Genomic DNA, 23,298 nt, shown 5'->3' on the forward strand with positions numbered 1-23,298 from the left:
CGTCTCGGTCTTGTGACCGGACACTAGCGTGAAGAGTGACCGGACGCTGGCAGGGTGCGTCCAGTCAGTGCTGACGTACGCTGACGTGAGGCGCACAGAGGAAACGTTGAGTGACCGGATGTCGGGTGAGTTCAGTCGAGCAGGACCGGACGCGTCCAATCGTGAAATTTCACATTTGGAACCTTACTGGAAACGACCAAACGCTGAGGTCCTGCATCCGGTCACTTTCTAACTGGCACATCCGGTCATCACTTGACCATTGAGATCGGGCGATCGACGTTTAATGCCGATGACATGTGGTAAGCTTCGGGCGACTCGACGCTGGGGTCCTACGTCTAGTTGAACTGACTGGAGCATCCGTCACCCTGTGTTGTGCCCAGTGAAGGGGTACAACAGCTCTATTTCATAGGGTCTTCTATTTAAGCCCTAGGGCTGGCTCAAGCTCACTCTCTTGGCCATTTGCATTAACATAGCAACCTTGTGAGCTTAGCCAAAGCCCTCCCACTCATCTCCATCATTGTTTCATCATCATTGTGAGATTAGGAGAGAATCCAAGTGCATTGATTGAGTGATTGCAGCTAGTGGCACTTGGCATTCGTGTTTCGCTGTGGGATTCACTTGTTACTCTTGGTGGTTGCTGCTACCTAGATGGCTTGGAGCAGTGAAGATCGTTGAGCGGAGGTTGATGATTGTCTCCGGCTTCAATCATGGTGATTGTGAGGGGTCTTGTGCCTTCCCCAATGGAGAGCCGAAAGGTAACTCTAGTGGATTGCTCGTGTTATTGAGTTACCTCACTTGTGGGTAGGTTCTTGTGGTGTCCAATTGTGTGGACGAGGTTCGTGCAACACCTCTTAGCCACTGAACCATCAAATGTTGGTCGACACAACAGGGACTAGTGTGCCGGCAAGCACGTGAACCTCAGAAGAAAAATTGGTTGTCTCTTGCCCTTTGGTATTCTCTCGGTGATTGATTTAGTATTCATCTTATGATTGGTTCACTCCTCTATACGGCAGTATAATCACACTACTCACTCATTTATATTCTTGTAAACTAGTTGTGGCAAGCTCTTTAGTGTAATTAGAATTGAGAGCTTGCTTTGTTATTTTAAGTTCATCTAGTGGAGCTCTTTAGAGTTACAAGATTGAGAGCACTTAGTGTGTAGTAATATTGCAAGTTGTGTGCCTAGTAATCATTGCAACTAGAATTATGGGATATGTGGCTTGCAACCCTTGTAGAGCTAGAGCAAGTTTGCATTTTGCTATTTATCATACTAATCAAATTGCTCTAGTTGATTTATAGATTTTTAAATAGGCTATTCACCCCCTCTAGCCATATTAGGACCTTTCACGCGTTTGGTCTATAAAAGCCATCTCTGGAACCTTACTAGACTCGATCTGATGCTAGAGGCGCTCTAAGTCTGGTCCTTCTAGAGACGCGTTCGATCTTCTCGGTGTACAGGCGCACGAAGGCACATAACAGTCAGATTTGAAAAAGGTGAAGTGGCTTGCTGTGGCTGGTTGATAGGAGCGACCGAACGCACCTGACCGAACTCTAGGGTGAGTCCAGTCGTAAGGTCCGGTCAGCCCCGAGGAGAATAACGGTTGGATTTTCTTAGAGGGGGTCTATAAATAGACCTTGGCCAACTTGGGGCTCATTCTCTTGGCACTTTGACATACTTGACATCCTTGTGAGCCCAAGAAAACACCTTCCACTCATCTCCATTATTGATTCATCATCATAGTGAGATTGTGAGTGATTCCTACTGCATTTGCTTGAATGATTATATCTAGTGGCACTTGGGGATCGTTGTGGCTGTGGATTTCTTGTTTCTCTTGGTGGTTGCCGCCACCTAGATGGCTTGGAGCAGCAGAGGAGCATTGGCATAAGTTGGTGATTGTTCATAGCCATCTCCCAGTGATTGTGAGGGGTCTTGTACCTTTCCCGGCGGAGAGCCGAAAGGTAACTCTAGTGTATTCCTCATATCATTGAGTTACCTCCCTTGTGGGTAGGTTCTTGCGGTGCCAAGTGTTGGTTAGGTGTGTGATACCTATTAGCCACCGAACCACCAAGTGTTGGTCAACACAACGGGGACTACTGTGTCGGCAAGCACGTGAACCTCAGGAGAAAAATTAATTGTCCATTGTGATTGGTATTCTTCTAGTGATTGATTGGATATTCATTGTGATTGGTTCATCTCACTTGCCACGGCGGTAAAATTATCCTACACACTCTCTTGTATTTACTTTGTCTATATTCTTGCCTAGTCAAGCTCTTTAGGGTAGTTAGTCTTTGAGAGCTTGTTAGTTTGGTTAGTGAGGCTCTTTAGTTAGTCTTTGAGAGCTCAATAGCTTAGAGAGTAGTGACATAACCTTTGTGTGAACCTAGAGATCATAGCAACTAAAATTATTGATATAGGTGGCTTGCAACCCTTGTAGAGCTAGAGCAAAGTTGTAATTCGCCATTTAGTTTATTAACAAATTGCTCTAATGAATTTATAGAGATTTTTATAGGCTATTCACCCCCTCTAGCCATTTAGGGCCTTTTAGCCTCGTCACCCTCTTACACCTTGTTTCTCTTCTAAGGATAGGGAGGGGTTGAAGCTCACACACCCCTAAAGGAAAGGAGGTTTGTGGCAAGTAACTCGAGGGCATGAAGGTGCTCTCTCGCATTGTGTTGCATCGCGTTGCAATATCCTACCCTGCACATGAGGAGGTCAAACTCGCATTGTTATCAAGGTGCCGCCGTGGAGGAGAGCTTGGTGGTCAGTCTTATGATATCAGTAAACTTCTCTTGTTTCAATCACCTTCACAAATAAAATTTGCCCAACAATTCAAAATAGAATGTAGACACTGCCCTGTTCGTTTTGCTGAAATTTGGCTTATGCTGATGCTTATACTGATTTGCTATGAGAGAAAAATATTGTTCGTTCGCTAAAAAGTACTGCTGAAGTATTGTGCTTATAGTTTTAGATTCAGGGAATCAATTTGAGATTAAATGTTCAACTTATTTATAGGATTGCCATCCACTATGATTTTTTGATGTAGTCAGTATTTTTATACATATTGTTACATTGTTTAGGTTGCAAAACTAGTTAATATTTGGTTTGTAGAGCACTATTTTTGTGCATAGTGAGTATTGTGGAATAGAATGACGTAATTTGTCAAGGTGACACTAGAAGTTTGTTTTAGGTTTAAGAAATCCAGATGAGGGTAGGTATTACCCGGCCAACATATGGTGCCCATATGAGCTTTAATGTGAGGAAATGGTAGACAAATGGAAGCAATTATGATGGTAAGCTAACTTTCATGCGGATATTTTGATCCATTGAGGGTCATCCAAGGAAAGGACTAACATGTGGCAGAACTGTCCGAAATAACACACTTTTGGAGGTGCTTGTCTTCTATTAAACACTAAGCACCCCAAAAGTTAGCTACATCGGACAGTTTCATCGAGCCCACCCTAAGGGAGCACTCGAAACAATCCACATTTTACCGCTAGGATCCAATAATGAGTACGAGCTTACAACACTTAGTCTATTTCATACAATAAGAGTTTTTGAAAATTATTTATTACAATACCAAAGTTCAGAGTACGATAATTAAACAACGGAATAAAAATAAACATCTAGTGGAAATGATACAAGGATTCATCTGTGCCCACTAGAAGAATCCTCCACACAAGAGTTACTCCTCAAGATGCACCTGCAACAGGGGTAAAATAAACCCTGAGTACACAATATACTCGCAAGACTTACCCGACTAGTGGGAATAGTTTCCTGACTCTCAAGGATATGATAGGCAATATGGGTTTGCTGTTTTCTTTTTATTTGTGGAAAGCATTACTAATAGTTCATCCTTACAGTCAAGTTTTATTAACAGTCATGATTACTTCATTAGCTAACCATTTTAGGTAAGCACTGTTCTACTTTCAAGCAAGGGTGAAGCAATCAGAACCATTTCACCATCTTTCATTTTCTAGTTCTTACTACGGTGCTAGACCATAGCCAAATCATACCGTCTTATAAAAATGATGATTCGTAAACCAATATATCCCAGCTGAGTACCCTAAAACACATGCCCTGTTTGTACCCCAGGCACAAACAAGACCAACCCATTCCACTCCTATCACGGGGTCTAGGTCCCTGTCCAAACTTAGACTCTAAGCCCCCACACTTGAGACCCGCTCTCAATATGGTGCTTAGACCTCCACCTTTCCCCGCCTTCAATCAGTCGGTCTGGAAAGAGCCAGAATCCATGACAAGACGTGACAAGTCTTCCCGCTCCCATAAGCAAGTATGTGCTCAGGATAATAAGTCTATGACCTGACTACCATCTACAGCAATAGGCGGTCCTTAATCGACACGAACAGGAAAAATAGTGTAACCAAGCTAAGCACCATTGATCGCGGGACACAACCTATTACACCCACCAATACCCATACCATATCCCTACCCTATTTCCATTTTTCTTTTTATCATTTTATTATGAGAGTAATAATAATCCCCTATTATAAGTAACGACAGGTTACTCATGCTACCGATGACTTAAGCATAGCATCTACTTAAACCTACACTAGTAAGACTCTTAGGACAGGTGTATCTATGCATGTGGTTTCCATAACATTACTGTAACGTAAATGCACAACACATTTATATACGATGAATTATAAAATAGAGGTTATGCACCGGGACTTGCCTTGGGCAAGCGTAGTGTCAGCTGAGTCAGCCAGTGGCAGCTCTAGGACCTCCTCCTACATGAGAATCTCCTCCTCGTACTCCTCGACGATCTCCTCGAACTCGTGATCGCCGGTGGTCACGATCTCTGCCAACTCATTCTCTACATGCATGCGATGATGATGCAACACTTAACATTCAGGCAACAACAACTCTTAAACTAAGAATGCGCAAACCAAGCTACTAAACTAGCTCTAAAGATTAAGATACTAAGCTAACTATCATCTTCATCAAGCAAGGTGTTGGATTCAACTAACAAACACTCAATTTTGTAATTTAAGGGTATATCTTTATTTCTACTAATGTTTTAATGTATATTGAAACAAAGAGCATTTAACTACCCTAATGCTTAGTCTATTCTAAGGCTACAAAAATTACAGTGAGCACATAATAATACAATGAAGCTACTATAAAAACTCTTGGACTAAAGCTATCAATAATTTACCACAAAATTCCTACAATAATTAACTTAATATTATTAAGCATCCTCAAATGATTTAATAGCTCCTAATATCAACACGTATAAACATGAACTAAATACACCAACCGATAGAGCATAATTTTAGGAACCTAACAAAATTTGTTTTATAATTTTTGGACACTTACATGATTTTATATGATTTACCAAAGATTAGCTCAAAAAATAAATTAGAAAACCATTGCTAATTCCTTGTGAAAAAGAAAACTAAATCTCCAGCGTGATCCACGTGGGCGCGACCCATGCACGGAAGCGGCCCACGGTGGGGAGCCCACGTGCGTGCTGGCATTTTAGAAGAAAAGCCCTCATGCTTTCTGCTATTAACGCGACCACTATGCAACCTATTCCTTTAATCAACAATTATGCGTGAAGGCCCCCAAAAAGACTCATCTTCGTATCGGGGAGGTCCCCGAAGCCCTTGTGCTCGCCGGCACGGCGGTGGCCGGCACGGAGCCACTATGCTGGCCAACTAGGACCTGCGCAGACCTAGCTAGGGGGTCGATGCTCACCTACGGACCGACGCGTAATGCTGGTCAGTGGTTAGAAGATCAGAGACGAAGTAGGGTGACTTCTCCATGTCGACGGGCAACCTGCGATGGCGACGACAATGTTTCGGTGAGCCACGGCGCTAAGGAAGCAGTAGAGGTAGCGGGTGAGCATCAGCGACTCACCAAGGACCTATCCGAGGCGATGGTTTGGCCAGAGACGCCCCGAGCAAGGCTGGCCATGTATGCGTGGTGAGCTCAACAACGAGCCACGGCGGACACGACCGCGACAGCAGTGTCGGGACAACTGTAGGGGCATGGCTCAGGTGTGCATGGCGAGGAGGGGTTTGAGGCGAGTCTAGCAGTGTAGCCAATTTAGCTCAAGGTGGTTAGATGGGAGCTGCCCTCGGTGATGGGTGGACTCGGCCTTATCGGCACGGTGGCAGGAAAAAGCTCCAAAATTGAAGTTTGGTCATGCCCGCTTCAAGGCTAGATGGGGTCGGACAGCTAGAGGACTTAATGATGAAGCTATGGACGCGTTGAATCAGATTGAGGTGAACTCTCCCTGGCTGATTGCGAGGGCGCGGCTCTGACGACAGAGGCGGTAGGGAGAGGGGATGGGTTTGAGCTTTGGTCATCCTCACCTTGGCGGCAAGCGGTCGATCGGACCCGAGGCAACGTCTACGAACTCGCTACATGACAACGCGGTCAGACCATGTGCGTGCGTGCAGAGGCAGGTAGGGTGCGCCATGCGCGGCCGCAACGCCATTAAGGCGAGGTGACAGCGCAAGGCTGCTGGGACAACCCACGTGCGCGAAGTGACAAGGCGAGCAGTAGCAGCGCAGCACGGCGACAGCAGCACCACACGGCAGCGGCCAAGGCCGTAGTGGCAGCGCCTCGACAGCTTGGCAAGGCAGCAGCGGCGTTGACAGCGACGCGGTGGCGAGGGGAGCAGCAACGCAGTTGCTTGCAGCTCTAGGCCATAGCCAAGCCACGCCCAGGCCGGAAGCAGCCTTGGCCACCCACACGCGGCAGTGCGCGTGCGCACGGGGCAGCCAGCGTGGCGACGCCACGCGCCCGAGCATGGTGACCGCGCCCACGTGGCCAACCAGCTCAAGACCATGTCATGCATGAATTTTAAAGCGTCGATAGCAACTAAACTGTTGAGGTTGACACTAAACCGCCTTCACCATGCTAAAGAGGGTCTATTAGGCTACCAATCCGAGACGACATCACCTCTTAACTCAATTTCGCAAAATAAATCCCCAAACATGACATTGTCCTACTGTCAATAAACTTAAAGAATTTTCTAAGTCTTAAGCTGAATTCAATTTCAAGTTCCATTTCTAGGCCATTAGAAGCATTAGCTAGCGAAGTTATTTTTCAACAGCAAGGATTTCATTGCTATCTATCAAGTTTGTACTTCAAACTTTTTTAGGTGTCGCACACATGTTCTATAATATTTTTACTGAATAAAAATTGCTTTTTAACCCTACTTAACATAACATGAGCTATTAAATCAATTTTTTATTTAACATTTTTATTGGTCATTTTAGGTTACAAAAAATTTATCTACGCATTCTATCACATGCATTATCACATAAATATGATGCTCATGACAGGGTTTAGTAGTTTATTTAGGGCATAATACCACGGGTGTTACATAACAAACCATGTGTGAAAGTCCCTTTGAGTTTTGGTAATTAATGACAACAATTGTGGACTAATAATTTTATATGAGATGAAAAATATAGTGAATTGTCCATGAGTAAGATGGACTTGCTACATGAGGGCATTGGGAAACATGGCATGAACCATGTGATGCAAAAGCTCAACAAAGAGAAGAGATGGAAGCAAAGATGAGGAGTGACAATGATGTAGTGTGATAGCACACGAGGCTATGTCCTCGATATGCATATCCCAACGGTGGAACCCACATATGCCAAATATCCATTGGCCCTACTCTTCCTTTGGGATGTGTCGGCAGAGCCAACATGGTGAATGCGAAGGAAAAAAGGACACCACGAGAGTGTCCTTCTTGTTTGGTTGCTACTCAGGCAGTCAAACTAAGGCCTAGATTGATGCGTGAGTAAACAACCAAATATCCTTATGGGACACTCATTTATCTAAAACTCTAGAAGCCATTGATCAAAGTTAGAGGTTGGATATGAAAGGAAGTCAAAACGTGACTTTAGGTCCTATTCGTAGAACTCTAGGTACTCCAGATTTAACAAAAAAAAGAGCTTTAGATCTATTTTTTTTATCCAATCACTTCTATGTGGAATTCGGATCCATGAGAAATCTCCAAGTCCGAGTGGTGCTTCTGTAGAAATTTAGTTAATCTTACGAAGGTCGGTGATAATTACCCACCAATATCCATTCTAGAGAAAAACGTTTTTTTTCCGTCCCCACGCGACTGAGCAGAGCCCTAGGGCTGCCATGGCCGCGCAGGCACCTGCCGTCGGCTGCGCTAACCCGCTCGTGCGGGCCCTCGCCGCGGTCGCGCTGGCACACGCCGCCGGCTGCACTGGCCCGCTCATGCCGGCTGTGGCCGCGGCTGCGCTCGCCCTGCACTCGCTCGCACCCGCCCGGTCTGCATTAGGAAGAGGATGAACTCACTGACGTGCGGGCCCAGAGCATCAGTGAGACAATTGGTTGGCTGCTGTTGGGCCATAATTGGATGGCTGTTGGGCCATAATTGGATCAACCATGGAGCTCTCCCAAACACTTCTCCCGTTCCTGCGTCCTTTGCTTCTCCCCTTCCCGATCCCCATCCCTGCGCCCTTTGACTCCTATCGCTTCTCCCGTTCATACGGCGCGCGCGCGCGCTCTCCTGTGGCGACAACTGGGCGATCGCCGCCGCCCTACGGCAGGTGCGCAGGCATTCGTCGGTCCCTGCGCCAGGCTTTTGTCTGGCCCTTCGCCGACGACGATCACCCACTAAGTATGCACCCCATCTCTTCCCTTCCTGCTCTGCGAAACCTAACTTAAGCTATTTGTATTTGGATCTGATCTAGTTACAAGTGTATACGTCTATTATGCCTACTAGCTTCGATATTTTATTTTTGCAAAAAAAAGGTGTACATCCATGTCCTGCGTCAGCCCCTGGCTGAGTGTATTATCTTCGTGTTGCTGACATTTTCGCAGTGTCTACCATTTTAAATGAATCTTCACAATGTCTACATCTACAACTTAAATAGGTGATACGGGATAGCGCCCGCGCCCACAACCCCCCCCCCCCCCCCCCCCCCCCCCCCCCCCCCCCCCGACCCAAAAAAAAATCAAAAGAATACAACATCCTACCCTGGTTTTATGGCCAAGAAATCGCAACATTACAATTGTGCTTAAGGAATTTTAAGAAAATCTGCTGCCCACTGTTACTAGGTCATAGCTGGAAAAAAAACCCCCATGCATCTGGGACTCCTGGCTTGTGGCACATAACCTCAACGCTTCTGGTCCACCCAGGACACAGGCAACATAGAATACTGGTATCTCAGATTCGCCATCTTGTCAGGTCAGGCTGGGCTGTCTTAAGGTGGGGTTTGGTAATAACAATAGCACAATTGAACTTAGGGTTATATACTTATATGTTTTATGCGGAGACATCTAGGGTTCTGTGGAAAAAAAGATAACATAAAACATTTTGTTCCGTGCACTTTATTTTGTGAACTCGAGGTAATACTCATTTTAACTAGACGAGGATATTCTACTGGTTATAGTCACACGGTTATATGATGGCATTTAGCAGTAGAAGGATTTGAACCTCCAGAGCAGAGTTGCTGGTCCGCCTTGTACTTGAGCTGATTGAACTTTGATTGGCTGAGGGTTTTCTCTGTTGTTTCTGTTTTGACTATTTTCTCTTATTCGTGGTGACCAATTTTCGCATCCTCTTATTTGATATTTGCAGGTCAGATTCCTTTGTCCAACTTGTGAAGCTTCTTACAACTATTGTACAAGGCTGCTGCATCGAAGATGTCTGAGTTCCTTGACCTAGAGGTACAAGATGGGATAAGGATGCCCTGGAATGTTATTCCAGGCACAAAACAGGAGACTGTGAACTGTGTGATTCCTGTTTCCGCTATCTATACACCTTTGAAATCAATTCCTGATATCCCGGTTCTCCCATATGCACCCCTTCGCTGTCGCATGTGTCGTTCCATCCTCAACCCTTTCTCCATTGTTGACTATGTTGCTAAGATTTGGGTCTGTCCATTCTGCTTTCAACGCAACCAATTGCCTCAACACTACTCGTCGATCTCAGAAAATAATCTCCCTGCAGAACTCTTTCCTCAGTATACCACCGTTGAGTACATATCCTCAACTGAAACTGGTCCTATGGTTCCACCGGTTTTCATTTTTGTTGTAGATACTTGCATGATTGAAGAAGAAATTGGTTATTTGAAGTCCGCACTGGCACAAGCTGTTGAGCTATTGCCAGATAATTCCCTTGTTGGATTCATTACGTTCGGGACGTATGTGCAGGTAAAAGCCCATTGTTTTCTTTCTAATGCTCCATATAATTGTTCTTTTCGATATTTAATTGGTTAGTTTAGTAACATGTATACCATCTGCATGTTTAGGTTCATGAATTGGGTTTTGGCTTGTTGCCAAAGTCATATGTATTCAAGGGAACAAAGGAGGTCACCAAGGAACAAATATTGGAACAAATGTGCTTCTTTGCAGGGAGGAAAATGCCCACCATAGGCGTGATCGCTGGTACCAGAGATGGTCTTTCATCTGAGAGCATCTCTAGGTTTCTGCTACCTGCTTCTGAATGCGAGTTTGTGTTGAACTCAGTTAAGGACCAATTACGTTACATTAATTACAATTAAAATTGGAGATATCACTGTCCATTCCATACAGCATAGCCTTGTGTTCATATAATTTCACTGTATGTAGGTTATAGAAGAAATACAAAAGGACCCCTGGCCTGTTCCAGCAGATCAGCGTGCATCTAGGTGCACTGGAGCTGCCTTAAGTGTTGCAGCCAATCTCCTTGGGGTTTGTGTTCCTGGATCAGGTGCTAGGATAATGGCATTTGTTGGTGGTCCATCTACAGAGGGCCCCGGTTCTGTAAGTCCAAATTCTTTCATCTGGATGCCATCTTCTTTCAAGATATTTATGGTTCCTTCAACTACATCAGTGTTGGTATATAACATCCTAATAGAGGGCAAATTGGGAAGGTTCCTTCGCTGATATGCAACCAAATTTCTCTGTTATCTGAAAGTTTTACATAGGTTCTATAAGCTTTAGAAATGTTATTATTTTTGTAACTTAACAGATACTTTCAGCATCACAGGTGGAATGAAATATGTTTGCATGATCTGAAGTTCTGAACTTGTCGAGTCTGATGCTATAAATTTAATACAAGATTTACATGGTTTTGTCTCATTTCCCTGAACTGTTCTGTTAAATGCTAAAACACTGTTTATATCGATGGTTCCGGGAGCAGTAGCTATATATTTACTTTGGGACTATGTTGGAGTAAATGTGATAATGTACATAAATACTATATACAGTTTTCTTTATTTACTTTTATACTATGATGAAATATAACCATAAGTGATTTGAGTGAAGATCAAAGCCTTCACTTCTACCATTGTTTTTTTCTCGAACATGCAGGAGAGCTGTAATATCATTATATTAAGAAGAAATACTTCTACCGTTGTACCTGTGTTTTGTCAGAAGATGCTGTTGTTTCTGTTCTTGAAATGACTAATTCATGTTTATCTCACTATTTTGATTAGATTTATATTTACCGCAATTCTCTTCACACCAATAGGCAATATCACGGGGTAACACTTCACCCCAGTTCTTTTGCTTGACAAACTCATATTTCTGACTACAAATATTGATTAAGCTCCTAGTGTTGGTGCCAACTATCGTTTTCGTATAACATAATTATATGGTTAAGAGATGCTTCTGTAACATGTTTTCTTGTGCAGTAGAATGACTATCTTACAAAATTTCCAGATTGTATCCAAATCCTTATCAGAGCCCATTCGCTCACACAAAGATCTTGATAAAGACTCAGCACCACTTTATGATAAAGCTGTTAAGTTCTATGATCAAATAGCAAAGCAGCTTGTGCACCAAGGGCATGTGCTGGATTTGTTTGCTTGTGCAGTCGACCAGGTTTGCCACTCATTTCCCTTTTTTTCTAAGTATGTACGTTATAACTCTTTATAGACAAAAACCAACTTGCTGCATGTCTTCTTTGAGGCTTGGACGACATTCTACTTTCCCTTGTTTCTGCTTGCTGTTCATACATCTAACTTTTATGAATTAATTTCATGGACCTACAATTCATTATTATACTAGCAATGTAATTGTACTTCTTCTGTCCCAGAAAACATGTCATTATAACAATTTTAAGACAGATTACTGCTCAAGGTAATTTATGTAGGTGCCCCTGACTATTTTAGTGATCGCGCATTGTTTGCCGCACTAATTAATGCGAAAAGATGCAACCTTCCCTTCCCTAATTAACTGCGCATGCATGTGAGCTATTCAATGAGAAAGGAAGATTACACACATGCATGAGGGGTTGAGTTAATGTTTGTGATCCCACTAGCTGTCCATATGCTACAATGACATGATTCATTGGACGAATCTTGAATCCTAAAGTGACATGCTTTTTGGGATGGAGTAATTATTTAAGTTTTGTATGCTTTTTGGGATGGAGGGAGTAATTATTTAAGTTTTTATTTCTTTTAGAGCAACTCCAACAGCTTGGCTAAAATTAGTAGCCAAATTCCATAGTTTAGCCATTTTGTAATAAAATAGAAAACTCCTCAAGAAAGAACGGGTTACAACAGCCATGCTATTTCTCATCTTCAGATAGCTAGCGCCCGTGGTTGGCTTTATATGGCCACCGAAAATGAAGGGATAGCCAGCATCCTATTTTACAAAGCCAGATAGCACATCTGTTGGAGCCTACTTTTTGCTCTACAAATTCTAAAATAGCCTCTAAAACAAGAATAGCCAGGCTGTTGTTACTGTTGCTTTTACTAAAACCCCGGGACTTTATCACATATACAGATGTCTGTGCATCAGATTATATCATGCATATGCGTAATTTGAACATGAGCTGTTTTCCTAGCCAAAATCAATAACGCCAAAAAGCAGAAGTATTTTGATACGCACATTAACAACTTTCCAAATTTGGTCGCATAAGGAACAAAACATTTCCTATGTTTACATTTAAGACAATGAACACAGTTGCTTCCAATAGTAGGACAGACAATCAGTGTTATTATCAAATACATTTATGAAAAAGAATCGTTTGTGTTTTCATTGTGTAAATTGAGACGTGTGGTTACCTTGTTCGTAACTGATAGATTTCTTCTTTGTGGTTTGATTTTATAGGTTGGAGTCGCTGAAATGAAGGTTGCAATTGAGAAGACTGGAGGAATTGCAGTGCTTGCAGAAAGTTTTGGCCATTCTGTTTTCAAAGACTCACTTCTCCGCATCTTTCAGTCAACAGATGACAACCTTGGTTTATCATTCAAGTAAGTGTTCTTTTGTCTATCTTATTTGATTGTTTCTAGTCTAGAGAGAAGATTAAATGCATTTGTAAGGACTTGGACTGAGCCACCTTAGTTTTTTTTTTACTTTATACATGCAAGCTGCAGTTCTCATTTGGGAGAGATACTGCTTTGCGAAGGATTCATTTTTTTTCTCGAAACGCAGGAGACTTGTGTATTATTATATTAAGAAGGAGAATTAAAGGGATAAGAGCCCTTAACAACACACACCCACACCTGTCAGTAGAGACTGGTTATGGACACACCTTTTTGTTACAAATGAACTGACCCAACCGAAATAACAGGAGGCCATCCTACTGGCTACTGACCACCATCAGGCACCAGAGCAAGGAGAAAATAAAATTCCCCTAGCTCCGGCCAAACACCAGAAATGAATCGAATCTCCTCATCTAGAAACAAGGCCTCAGCCAAGTTAGGAGAGGCTCCTTCAAACAGACATCTATTGCGATGCTTCCATATCGTCCACGCTCCAAGGATGATGAGGGAATTAATCCCTTTTCGAGCCGGACTGTTTACTGAAGCTTCCACCCTCGATCACCACTCATCAAGGAAATCCTTGCGTGGCTGTGGAGAAAGAGCCTGCATACCAACTCTTTGTAAAATACTGAACCAGAATTGACAGGCATAGGGAAGGAGGAGATGGTTAATTGTTTATTCGGATTGATTACAAAGAGAGCAGCGGTTCGGACGAGGGAGACCGCGTCGAGCAAGCCTGTTGGCAGTCCAACATCTGTTGTGCATTACTATTTTCTAGCCGGATGAAAAACCGACATGTGCCGAGCCCAAGATTTCCATATCCTCTCCCAAGGCCCAAAGAGCTTCATAAGATGAAAAAAACCCCTCATGCGCAGACTTTGCGAATATTGGCCCGAAGTAGATAATCGCCAAACATGTGAATTGTGAATCTTTAACATCTGGCTGTAGCACAATCTCTGAAAGAATGTCCCATAAATAAAATAAAATAAAAACAGAGATGGACTCAACTGTCAAACCTCCTTGGATATCTGTGATCCAAGTGTGACCAGAGAGGGCCTCTTGAACTGTACGTTTGTTGATCTTCCTTTTGAGAACCAAGGCAATCAAGTGAGGTGCCAGATCACCAATGCACTGCCCATGAATCCATTTATCAACCCAGAATAAGGTGTTGGCTCCATTACACACTTCAGTTGCCACAGCCATGGACAAGATGGCCTGGACACAAGAATGAACCTGAATTGGAAATGGCGACCAAGGACAATTGGGTGCAGTTTTTTTGCAACCACAACCATCTCATGCGGAGAGTCCAACCCAGGTTTGGGAGATTAGAGATGCCCAGTGCACCAAGATAATGAGTGCAGCAACTTGTCTTCCATGCAACCTAATAGATGTGATTTCGTAGATGCCATCTTTTTTTTTTCCGCACGGTCGAAACTCGAAACCGAATTTCATTACGTGAGTAATGAAATTACAAAGTTCAGTATGAAACGGTTCCAGCAAAATAAAACGCAACGCAACTACAACTTATCCGCAATTCTGATCACCAAGGGATCAAGCCATCGAGGACCCAACAACACCCACCAAACTACCCGCCAGACAAGGTCAACAACGACAAGAAACAAAAGTATGAAGCCTCCAGTTACAGGCCCAACGGCCCGAACAGCATGCAGGCTGTACGAGAACAAAGCAACTTGACCAACATAAGGAACGATCTGCCGCTCATCTTGCGCCTGTGTTTCCAAATCCTTGTGGAAGTATAAAGCAATCGCCTTGATAGTCTCCGCTCCTTGGATCACCTGCTTCAGCTCAGTCTTCTGCAGGCCTGCCCAATAAGTGATGAAAGAACACATCATACAAACTATCTCAGTAGTAGATTTGACTCTCTTGTTATCAAAGCGTACAGAGTTTCTGATACGCAAAATGGACCAACAAATGGCTGCTAAACCCATTACATAGACAGATTTGCCCTTTGGCAAACTGATTTTAATCAACAACAACAACAACAACAACAACAACAACAAAGCCTTTAAGTCCCAAACAAGTTGGGGTAGGCTAGAGTTGAAACCCAACAGAAGCAATCAAGGTTCAGGCACATGAATAGCTGTCTTCCAAGCACTCCTATCTAAGGCTAAGTCTTTGGGTATATTCCATCCTTTCAAGTCTCCTTTTATTGCCTCTACCCAAGTCAACTTCGGTCTTCCTCTGCCTCTCTTCACGTTACTATCCTGACTTAGGATTTCACTACGCACCGGTGCATCTGGAGGTCTCCGTTGCACATGTCCAAACCATCTCAACCGGTGTTGGACAAGCTTTTCTTCAATTGGCGCTACCCCTAATCTCTCACGTATATCATCGTTCCGAACTCGATCCCTTCTTGTATGACCGCAAATCCAACGCAACGTACGCATTTCCGCGACACTTAGCTGTTGAATATGTCGTCTTTTTGTAGGCCAACATTCTGCACCATACAACATAGCAGGTCTAATCGCCGTCCTATAAAACTTGCCTTTTAGCTTCTGTGGTACCCTTTTGTCACATAGGACACCAGACGCTTGCCGCCACTTCATCCACCCTGCTTTGATTCTATGGCTAACATCTTCATCAATATCCCCGTCCCTCTGTAGCATTGATCCTAAATATCGAAAGGTATCCTTCCTAGGCACTACTTGACCTTCCAAACTAACATCTTCCTCCTCCCGAGTAGTAGTGCCGAAGTCACATCTCATATACTCAGTTTTAGTTCTACTAAGTCTAAAACCTTTGGACTCCAAAGTCTCCCGCCATAACTCCAGTTTCTGATTCACTCCTGTCCGGCTTTCATCAACTAGCACTACATCGTCCGCGAAAAGCATACACCAAGGGATGTCCCCTTGTATGTCCCTTGTGACCTCATCCATCACTAAAGCAAACAAATAAGGACTCAAAGCTGACCCTTGATGTAGTCCTATCCTAATCGGGAAGTCATCCGTGTCTCCATCACTTGTTCGAACTCTAGTCACAACATTGCTGTACATGTCCTTAATGAGCCCGACGTACTTCGTTGGGACTTTATGTTTGTCCAACGCCCACCACATAACATTCCTTGGTATTTTATCATAAGCCTTCTCCAAGTCAATAAAAACCATGTGTAGGTCCTTCTTCTTCTCCCTATACCGCTCCATAACTTGTCTTATTAAGAAAATGGCTTCCATGGTTGACCTTCCGGGCATGAAACCAAATTGGTTCATAGAGACCCGCGTTATTGCTCTCAAGCGATACTCGATAACTCTCTCCCATAGCTTCATAGTATGGCTCATCAACTTAATTCCTCGGTAATTTGTACAACTTTGAATATCCCCTTTATTCTTGTAGATCGGTACCAATATACTTCTCCTCCACTCATCAGGCATCTTGTTCGATCGAAAAATATGGTTGAACAGCTTGGTTAACCATACTACAGCTATGTCCCCGAGGCATCTCCACACCTCGATTGGGATACCATCCGGTCCCATCGCCTTACCTCCTTTCATCCTTTTCAACGCCTCTCTGACCTCAGACTCTTGGATTCTCCGCACAAAGCGCCTATTGGTGTCATCAAAAGAGTCATCCAACTGAAAGGTTGTGTCCATATTCTCACCATTGAACAATTTGTCAAAATACTCTTGCCATCGATGTCGGATCTCATCCTCCTTTACCAAGAGATGCTCCCTTTCATCCTTAATGCACTTAACTTGGTTGAAGTCCCGTGTCTTTCTCTCACGAACCCTAGCCATCCTATAAATGTCCTTCTCTCCTTCCTTCGTACTCAAATGTTGGTAAAGATCCTCGTACGCTCTACCCTTTGCCACACTTACAGCTCGCTTTGCAGTCTTCTTTGCCACCTTATACTTCTCTATGTTGTCCACACTCCTGTCATGGTACAAGCGTCTATAGCATTCTTTCTTCTCCTTAATAGCCCTTTGGACTTCCTCGTTCCACCACCAAGTATCTTTAGCCTCACGTCCCCTTCCTTTGGTTACTCCACACACCTCTGAGGCTACCTTCCGAATGTTGGTTGCCATCTTGTCCCACATATTGTTTATGTCGTCTTCTTCCTTCCAAGAGCCCCCTTTGATAACTCTTTCCTTAAATACCTCTGACGTCTCCCCTTTCAGTTTCCACCACTTTGTTCTTTCAATCTTAACTTGTTTATCCCTACGGGCACGCATCTGAAAACGAAAATCTGCCACCAAAAGCTTATGTTGAGAAACAACACACTCCTCTGGTATCACCTTGCAATCCAAGCATGCTCGTTTGTCCTTTCTTCTTGCGAGGACAAAGTCAATCTGACTACAGTGTTGTCCGCTACTGAAGGTCACTAGATGAGATTCTCTCTTTCTAAAGAAAGTGTTGGCTATCATCAAGTCAAAAGCTACCGTGAAGTCTAGAGCTTCCTCCCCCTCCTGATTCCTACTACCATACCCAAAACCTCCATGAACTGCCTCGAAACCTGCGCTTGTAGTACCTACATGCCCATTAAGATCTCCTCCTATAAAAAGCTTCTCAATACTAGGTATAGCTCTAACTAGGCCATCTAAGTCTTCCCAGAACTGTCTCTTAGCACTCTCATCGAGGCCTATTTGGGGGGCATACGAACTAATTACGTTCAAGACCATATCACCAACGACCAGCTTGACTAAGATAATCCTATCTCCTTGCCTTCTCACTCCCACCACACCATTCTTGAGGCTCTAATATTGGTCAAAGTTACAAGGTCTACAATTAGCCCCCATAGCATAAGCTATCAAACTCATAAGCTATCAAACTCCACACATACTTAGCCGTCATATAACCAAAGAAAAGATGATTCACACTTTCCTTCTCTGTGCAAAGGGCACAGGATTCATTCCCCTTCCAGTTTCATTTTTGAAGATTATCTTTTTTCAGAATAGCTTCTTGTAGAGTTAGCCACATAAAGATCTTAACCTTCAGGGGCATCGTAGATGCCATCTGCCTCAACCTATCTTCAACCTGGCCTCTTCCTGAAGATATGTGTCGATTGGACCCACGTTGACTACGAGAGAGGGGGCACTGCCTTGTTACAGCTTGCGAGTACTCTTCATGGGTGGACAATACTATGGATAAACCAATTTGTGTCACGGTTGTGTCAGGGGGATGGATCAACCTAAGGCAGCTGGCCCATGATGCATGTGCATGTAACAGATAATTAAACCCGAGACTTCTTAGTTTAAATCCTAGTATCCTACTCCCTCTGGATGCAAATGTAAGGTTCTTAGGACATTGACGCTGTCCAGTATCATACTTTACCTAGTAATTTTCATGAAATCATGTTACCTAGAAGGAATATTGTGAAAATATTTTTAATACTAATTCTATGTTCTCAGTCTGCATATTGGTGGTCAAAACTTTGAAAGTTGGATCAACACATATCCCAAAACGACTAACATTTGCAATCAGACCTTTGTGGAATGGTGGGTTTTAATATGGTTAAATTACCTCTGCAGTGGTATTCTTGAGATTAACTGTTCAAAGGATGTAAAGGTTCAAGGCATCATTGGACCCTGTTCTTCCTTGGAGAAGGTATGACACTGTGACCATATACTAGCTACTTCGTTAATCAGGCATACAAATGACAATGTTGTGATTTATTTTTCTGTCATTTCAAATATTGATGTCATCCTATGCAGAAAAGTCCTTTGTCTTCCGACACTGTTATTGGTCAAGGAAACACTAGCGCTTGGAAGATGTGCGGCCTTGACAGGAAGACATCACTTTGCTTGGTATATGATATTGCAAAAAAAGATGGCCCAGATTCAATTGGTCAATCAACGAGCAATCAGTTCTACTTTCAGTTCTTAACCTAGTAAGAAGATTTTTGGTTTCCTTTGGCCTATTCATATGTAAGCACCTAATTCTGTTGTGGACGAATTTGTCTAACTTGAGGATGCAACATTCAGCTATCAGCACAATGAGGGTCAGATGAGATTAAGATCGACCACAATCTCTAGAAGATGGGTCTCTGGTGATAACAATGTGGAGGCAAGTTTCCTTTTATTTGGTTAATTTACTAATTTTGAATTTTCAAGCACTTTGCTTTTATAAGCTATAGTTGATTTAGCTGATATGATGAAGTTCTCTATGTTCAGAACAGGCACACACCTGATTCATATTCCTTTCTAGCGTGTTTTGACTTTTTGTCTGGTATTTTCGTGTTTCTCTTATGAAACAAAAGGTATTTGTTCCTTAGCAAGTTCATTTGTGTTGTAGGAGCTAGTAGCTGGCTTTGATCAAGAAGCTGCAGCTGCAGTCATGGCACGCTTGGTGTCATTTAAGATGGAAACTGAGGTACCCCCAGCATATTTTGCTTTAATATCAATGCAAATACGTTAGTAGTTTAATTTTTAGCTGTTGTGCAATGAGCCTTTTTTCTGTTTTGATGAGATGACCAAATTAGCATGCTATATTATTATACAAAATGGGAATCATTATAGATCATTCTGCCCACACGCTCCCTGTGTCAAGAATTACTGGTCATATAAGTGTGATGTCAGTTCTCAACAATCCTAATTATTTTCTGGAAAGTGGTTGTCCTGATGAAGTCTGCCCTTGAAGTTTATTGGGGCAACATTAATACATTATCTGCTATTTCTTCTTATAAAGAGCATTTCTTGGAGTATAGAGGCTGGAAGGATTCGCGAAGCATGAGCAATAATTTGTAAATTAAGTACTTTAGCTCATCTTAATGTAACATTTTCCTGCCATGGAGTATTCCAGGTTGATTTTGACCCAGTAAGATGGCTTGATCGAGCTTTGATACGTATATGCTCAAAATTTGGAGACTATCAGACGGAGACACCCTCATCCTTCAGTTTATCCCCGCGGCTATCAATATTTCCCCAGTTTATATTTAATTTGAGGCGTTCTCAATTTGTTCAGGTAGACTGTTCTCGTTTTTTCATTAATTAGTGTTTCGAAGATGATAAGTATACATCTCTGGATACTAATTATTTATTTCTGTTGCAGGTTTTTAATAACAGTCCTGATGAAACTGCGTATTTTAGGATGATGTTGGACAGAGAGAATGTAGCCAATGCAGTTGTGATGATTCAACCTTCACTTATATCCTATTCATTTCAATCAGGGCCAGAGCCAGTTCTCTTGGATGCAACTGCAATTGCTTCTGACAAGATCCTTTTGTTGGACTCTTATTTTACTGTTGTCATATTCCATGGGGTAACCATTGCACAGTGGCGAAATGCTGGCTACCAAGATCAAGAAGGTCACGAGGTATCCTGTCAATGCTTCACAGCTTTGTGATGTTAGTCAACTGAAATGCCAAATTTTGCGCTTACGCATTATTATTCAAATACATTTTTAATATTTTGCTTCACCTTTACATCGAATGTAATTATTTTTATATTATAGTGTCAAGGTAGATCATATCTAGAATGCATTGTTGATTACATGCTATAGTTAACATGCGGTGCTTACTTGTACAATGTTCAGGTGTTTGCCCAGTTGTTAAAAGCTCCACATGAGGAAGCTAATTTAATAATAAAGGAGCGATTTCCTGTACCCCGTTTGGTAGTCTGTGATCAATATGGATCTCAGGTATCGTTTTTTCCTGTCCATTCTTGATTTCTGTTGTTCTGTTTGGACATGATATGGTGGGCTTGATTGTTCATGTGTTAGTGAAGTGATATTAATTAAGTCGTACCTTTCACTTGAACATATAGCAAATAGCATAGTGCACATTGCTATAGATTCAGGGCATTTCCTGTAAAAAGCAACATCATTTCAGCATCCATTGAAAGGGATGCGGGAACAATGAGCCATCACCTGTGTCTAATGTTCAATTGCATGCAGATGATCAACTGTTCAACAATTGCTGCATGTAATATCCATATCCATTTTTTTCAATTTTAGTTGCAAAAACTTCCTAATCCCAAACCTCATCTAAACCAAACAGTGCTTTATATCCAAGGAATTCGTCATGCCATTGGTCCACCAGTGCTAAAATAAGCCCTTTGTCCTTTACTTCATCTGCTATGTCAGCACTCCCAGAATACAGCCATTTGTCACGTCTAATCACCAGTACTCAAATTTAGTGTGTGCTACCACAAAGTATATTATAACTATAATTTAGAGGAATGATCATTATTCACAGTGGGGAAGAGACTACCTTTTCATCGTAAAACCTCGTGTTTTACATGTAGTCTTTTCCAAAACCTTTCTCTTGGCATATCTTTCCCTTATACTATTATACAATATGTTCTGGAAGAACTAAAAATTACTTCTGAAACTGCAGGCTCGATTTTTACTGGCGAAGCTAAATCCATCAGTGACATATAACTCGGATAATCCCTCCCCTGGTGGAGACGTCATATTCACAGATGATGTGAGCTTCCAGGTTTTCATGGACCATCTCCAGCGGCTAGCAGTCCAATAGGATATGAATCTGTAGATCAGTGCATAAAGCAATTTTGTACTACCAATGATCTCTTTTGTAGAGTAAGGAGAATATTTTTGTTTTGTAACGTCTTACAAATTCGTTGTAGCTGGTTTTAAATTATATAATTTTCTTTATTTTAGGAGAATCACATTTTGCAACTTGATAAATTATGATAATTATTTTTTTTGAATCCTAAATTATGATAATTATAAGTGAACTGTAGAATGAAGAACTGCATTTTCTTTCTTTCAAAAGGATGGTACATTTATTTGTATTTACCGAAGAGGCATCTTTCAAATGATTAAGATGCCGATTTGCTGAGGCCCAATTTTTTGCCAACTATTTTGTACCCTAGTACGGGCTTGTTTAGATACCCATGTATCTATCTCAATTCATGTGTCAGAGTGGTTTGGCGTCGAATTTAGAATTTAGTTTACATTCTACACAGAACCACTCGAACACATATGGATTGAAAGGTGGATATATGGGTAAGTGATTTTTCGTTTTGACTATTCATCATCTAAGGGACTAACCACGTGTAGCCATGGTTCACTCTCTTTCGAGCATGACCTGATGCCCGGCTATTTAGCGTGTGCTTGGCAGCGAGGAGTGTTTTAGATTGTTAATAGAATCACTAGAATAGCTGCTAAACGTCACAAAAAGAGAGACATTTCATTGATTTTAGTTCTAATTTCAAGAATTCAACGAGCTAGCCGAGCTAGCCAAACGCGGTTCCGTAAAGTGGTTTTGATTTAGGAAACATTTGTAGAGAGAATCTAACACAAAGTGATTCTGATTCAACGAAGAAACATTTGTAGAGAGAATCTAAATCTAAAACGTTTCTAGGAGAGTCCATATCCCTATCAAACACATGCTTAGGCCATATTTGTCAGAGATTTCAGAGCTGATTATCTGCTGAATCCAGCAGGAGCTTAAGTGATTCTCTGATAAACTAAGAGGCATGGAGCTGAAAAAAGTAGCTTCTCCTTATTCTGTGAAGTGATTCTTGTCGGTGTTTTGTGTATCAGAACCGACCAATTATACGAGATTAAGTAAGGAAATCTTCCGCCGAAGCAGATAATTTAGCAAACTTAAGCCCGAATAACCCGGTAGTCCGTGAAACCACGAAGGATTTCAAACCAATCGACATACAAACCAAGATCGTATAAGTTTAGCAAATACCGTCATATGTTACATAAAGTTCGCAATGACAGTATGATACATCAGAGTTTAGAATATAAAGTTATTACAAACCAGGTTCAATCTGAAATAGCGGAAGCAAATAGTTTTCAAGTCACACACCCACTTTTAGTTCAGATACAGTGCTAGTAGGTAGTCATTTCCAACAAAAGTATCAGATGAGAGATACGGAGTGACCATTACCCTTAGTCCTAGTTGTCACCCATCATCGGGTACAGGCAGTTAATGCAATAGCCGTAGTACATTTGACCATCTGCAACAACAATGGGAACAACGCCCTGAGTACGAGAAGGTACTTAGCTAGACTTACTTGTCTTAAACCAAAATAAAGCGACATCAAGGATTATGTAAGGCTTTCTTTAGTGGGCTAGCTGACTTGTTTGCGAAAAGCATAAGCTGTCACGAATAAACCATTTTAAGTACTTTTCATCATTTTTATTATGACCTAT

The 23,298-nt window shown here is 42.3% G+C and overlaps 1 protein-coding gene across 1 annotated transcript; it reads left to right on the forward strand.

The window, feature by feature from the left end:
• The first annotated feature begins 8,437 nt into the window (after nt 1-8,437).
• Nucleotides 8,438-21,866, forward strand: LOC136542025 (protein transport protein SEC23 C-like). Its single transcript, XM_066534259.1, has 14 exons — nt 8,438-8,639; nt 9,603-10,177; nt 10,276-10,491; nt 10,595-10,768; nt 11,669-11,830; nt 13,064-13,206; nt 18,702-18,777; nt 18,885-19,060; nt 19,155-19,236; nt 19,465-19,542; nt 19,972-20,133; nt 20,221-20,484; nt 20,704-20,808; nt 21,506-21,866. The coding sequence occupies exons 2-14, from the start codon at nt 9,668-9,670 to the stop codon at nt 21,644-21,646; spliced, it is 2,289 nt and encodes a 762-aa protein (XP_066390356.1). The 5' UTR covers nt 8,438-8,639; nt 9,603-9,667; the 3' UTR covers nt 21,647-21,866.
• Nucleotides 21,867-23,298: the final 1,432 nt, after the last annotated feature.

This window comes from Miscanthus floridulus, chromosome 3, assembly GCF_019320115.1.
Source record: "Miscanthus floridulus cultivar M001 chromosome 3, ASM1932011v1, whole genome shotgun sequence".
NCBI classification, from domain to species: Eukaryota; Viridiplantae; Streptophyta; class Magnoliopsida; order Poales; family Poaceae; genus Miscanthus; species Miscanthus floridulus.

Excerpts from the sequence above, each read along its gene's own strand:
- LOC136542025 (XM_066534259.1), top strand. The coding sequence starts at position 9,668 with ATGTCTGAGTTCCTTGACCTAGAGGTACAAGATGGGATAAGGATGCCC. Across the intron at positions 13,207-18,701 it reads AACCTTGGTTTATCATTCAA|TGGTATTCTTGAGATTAACT; the intron begins GTAAGTGTTCTT and ends TTACCTCTGCAG. Across the intron at positions 18,778-18,884 it reads CCTGTTCTTCCTTGGAGAAG|AAAAGTCCTTTGTCTTCCGA; the intron begins GTATGACACTGT and ends CATCCTATGCAG.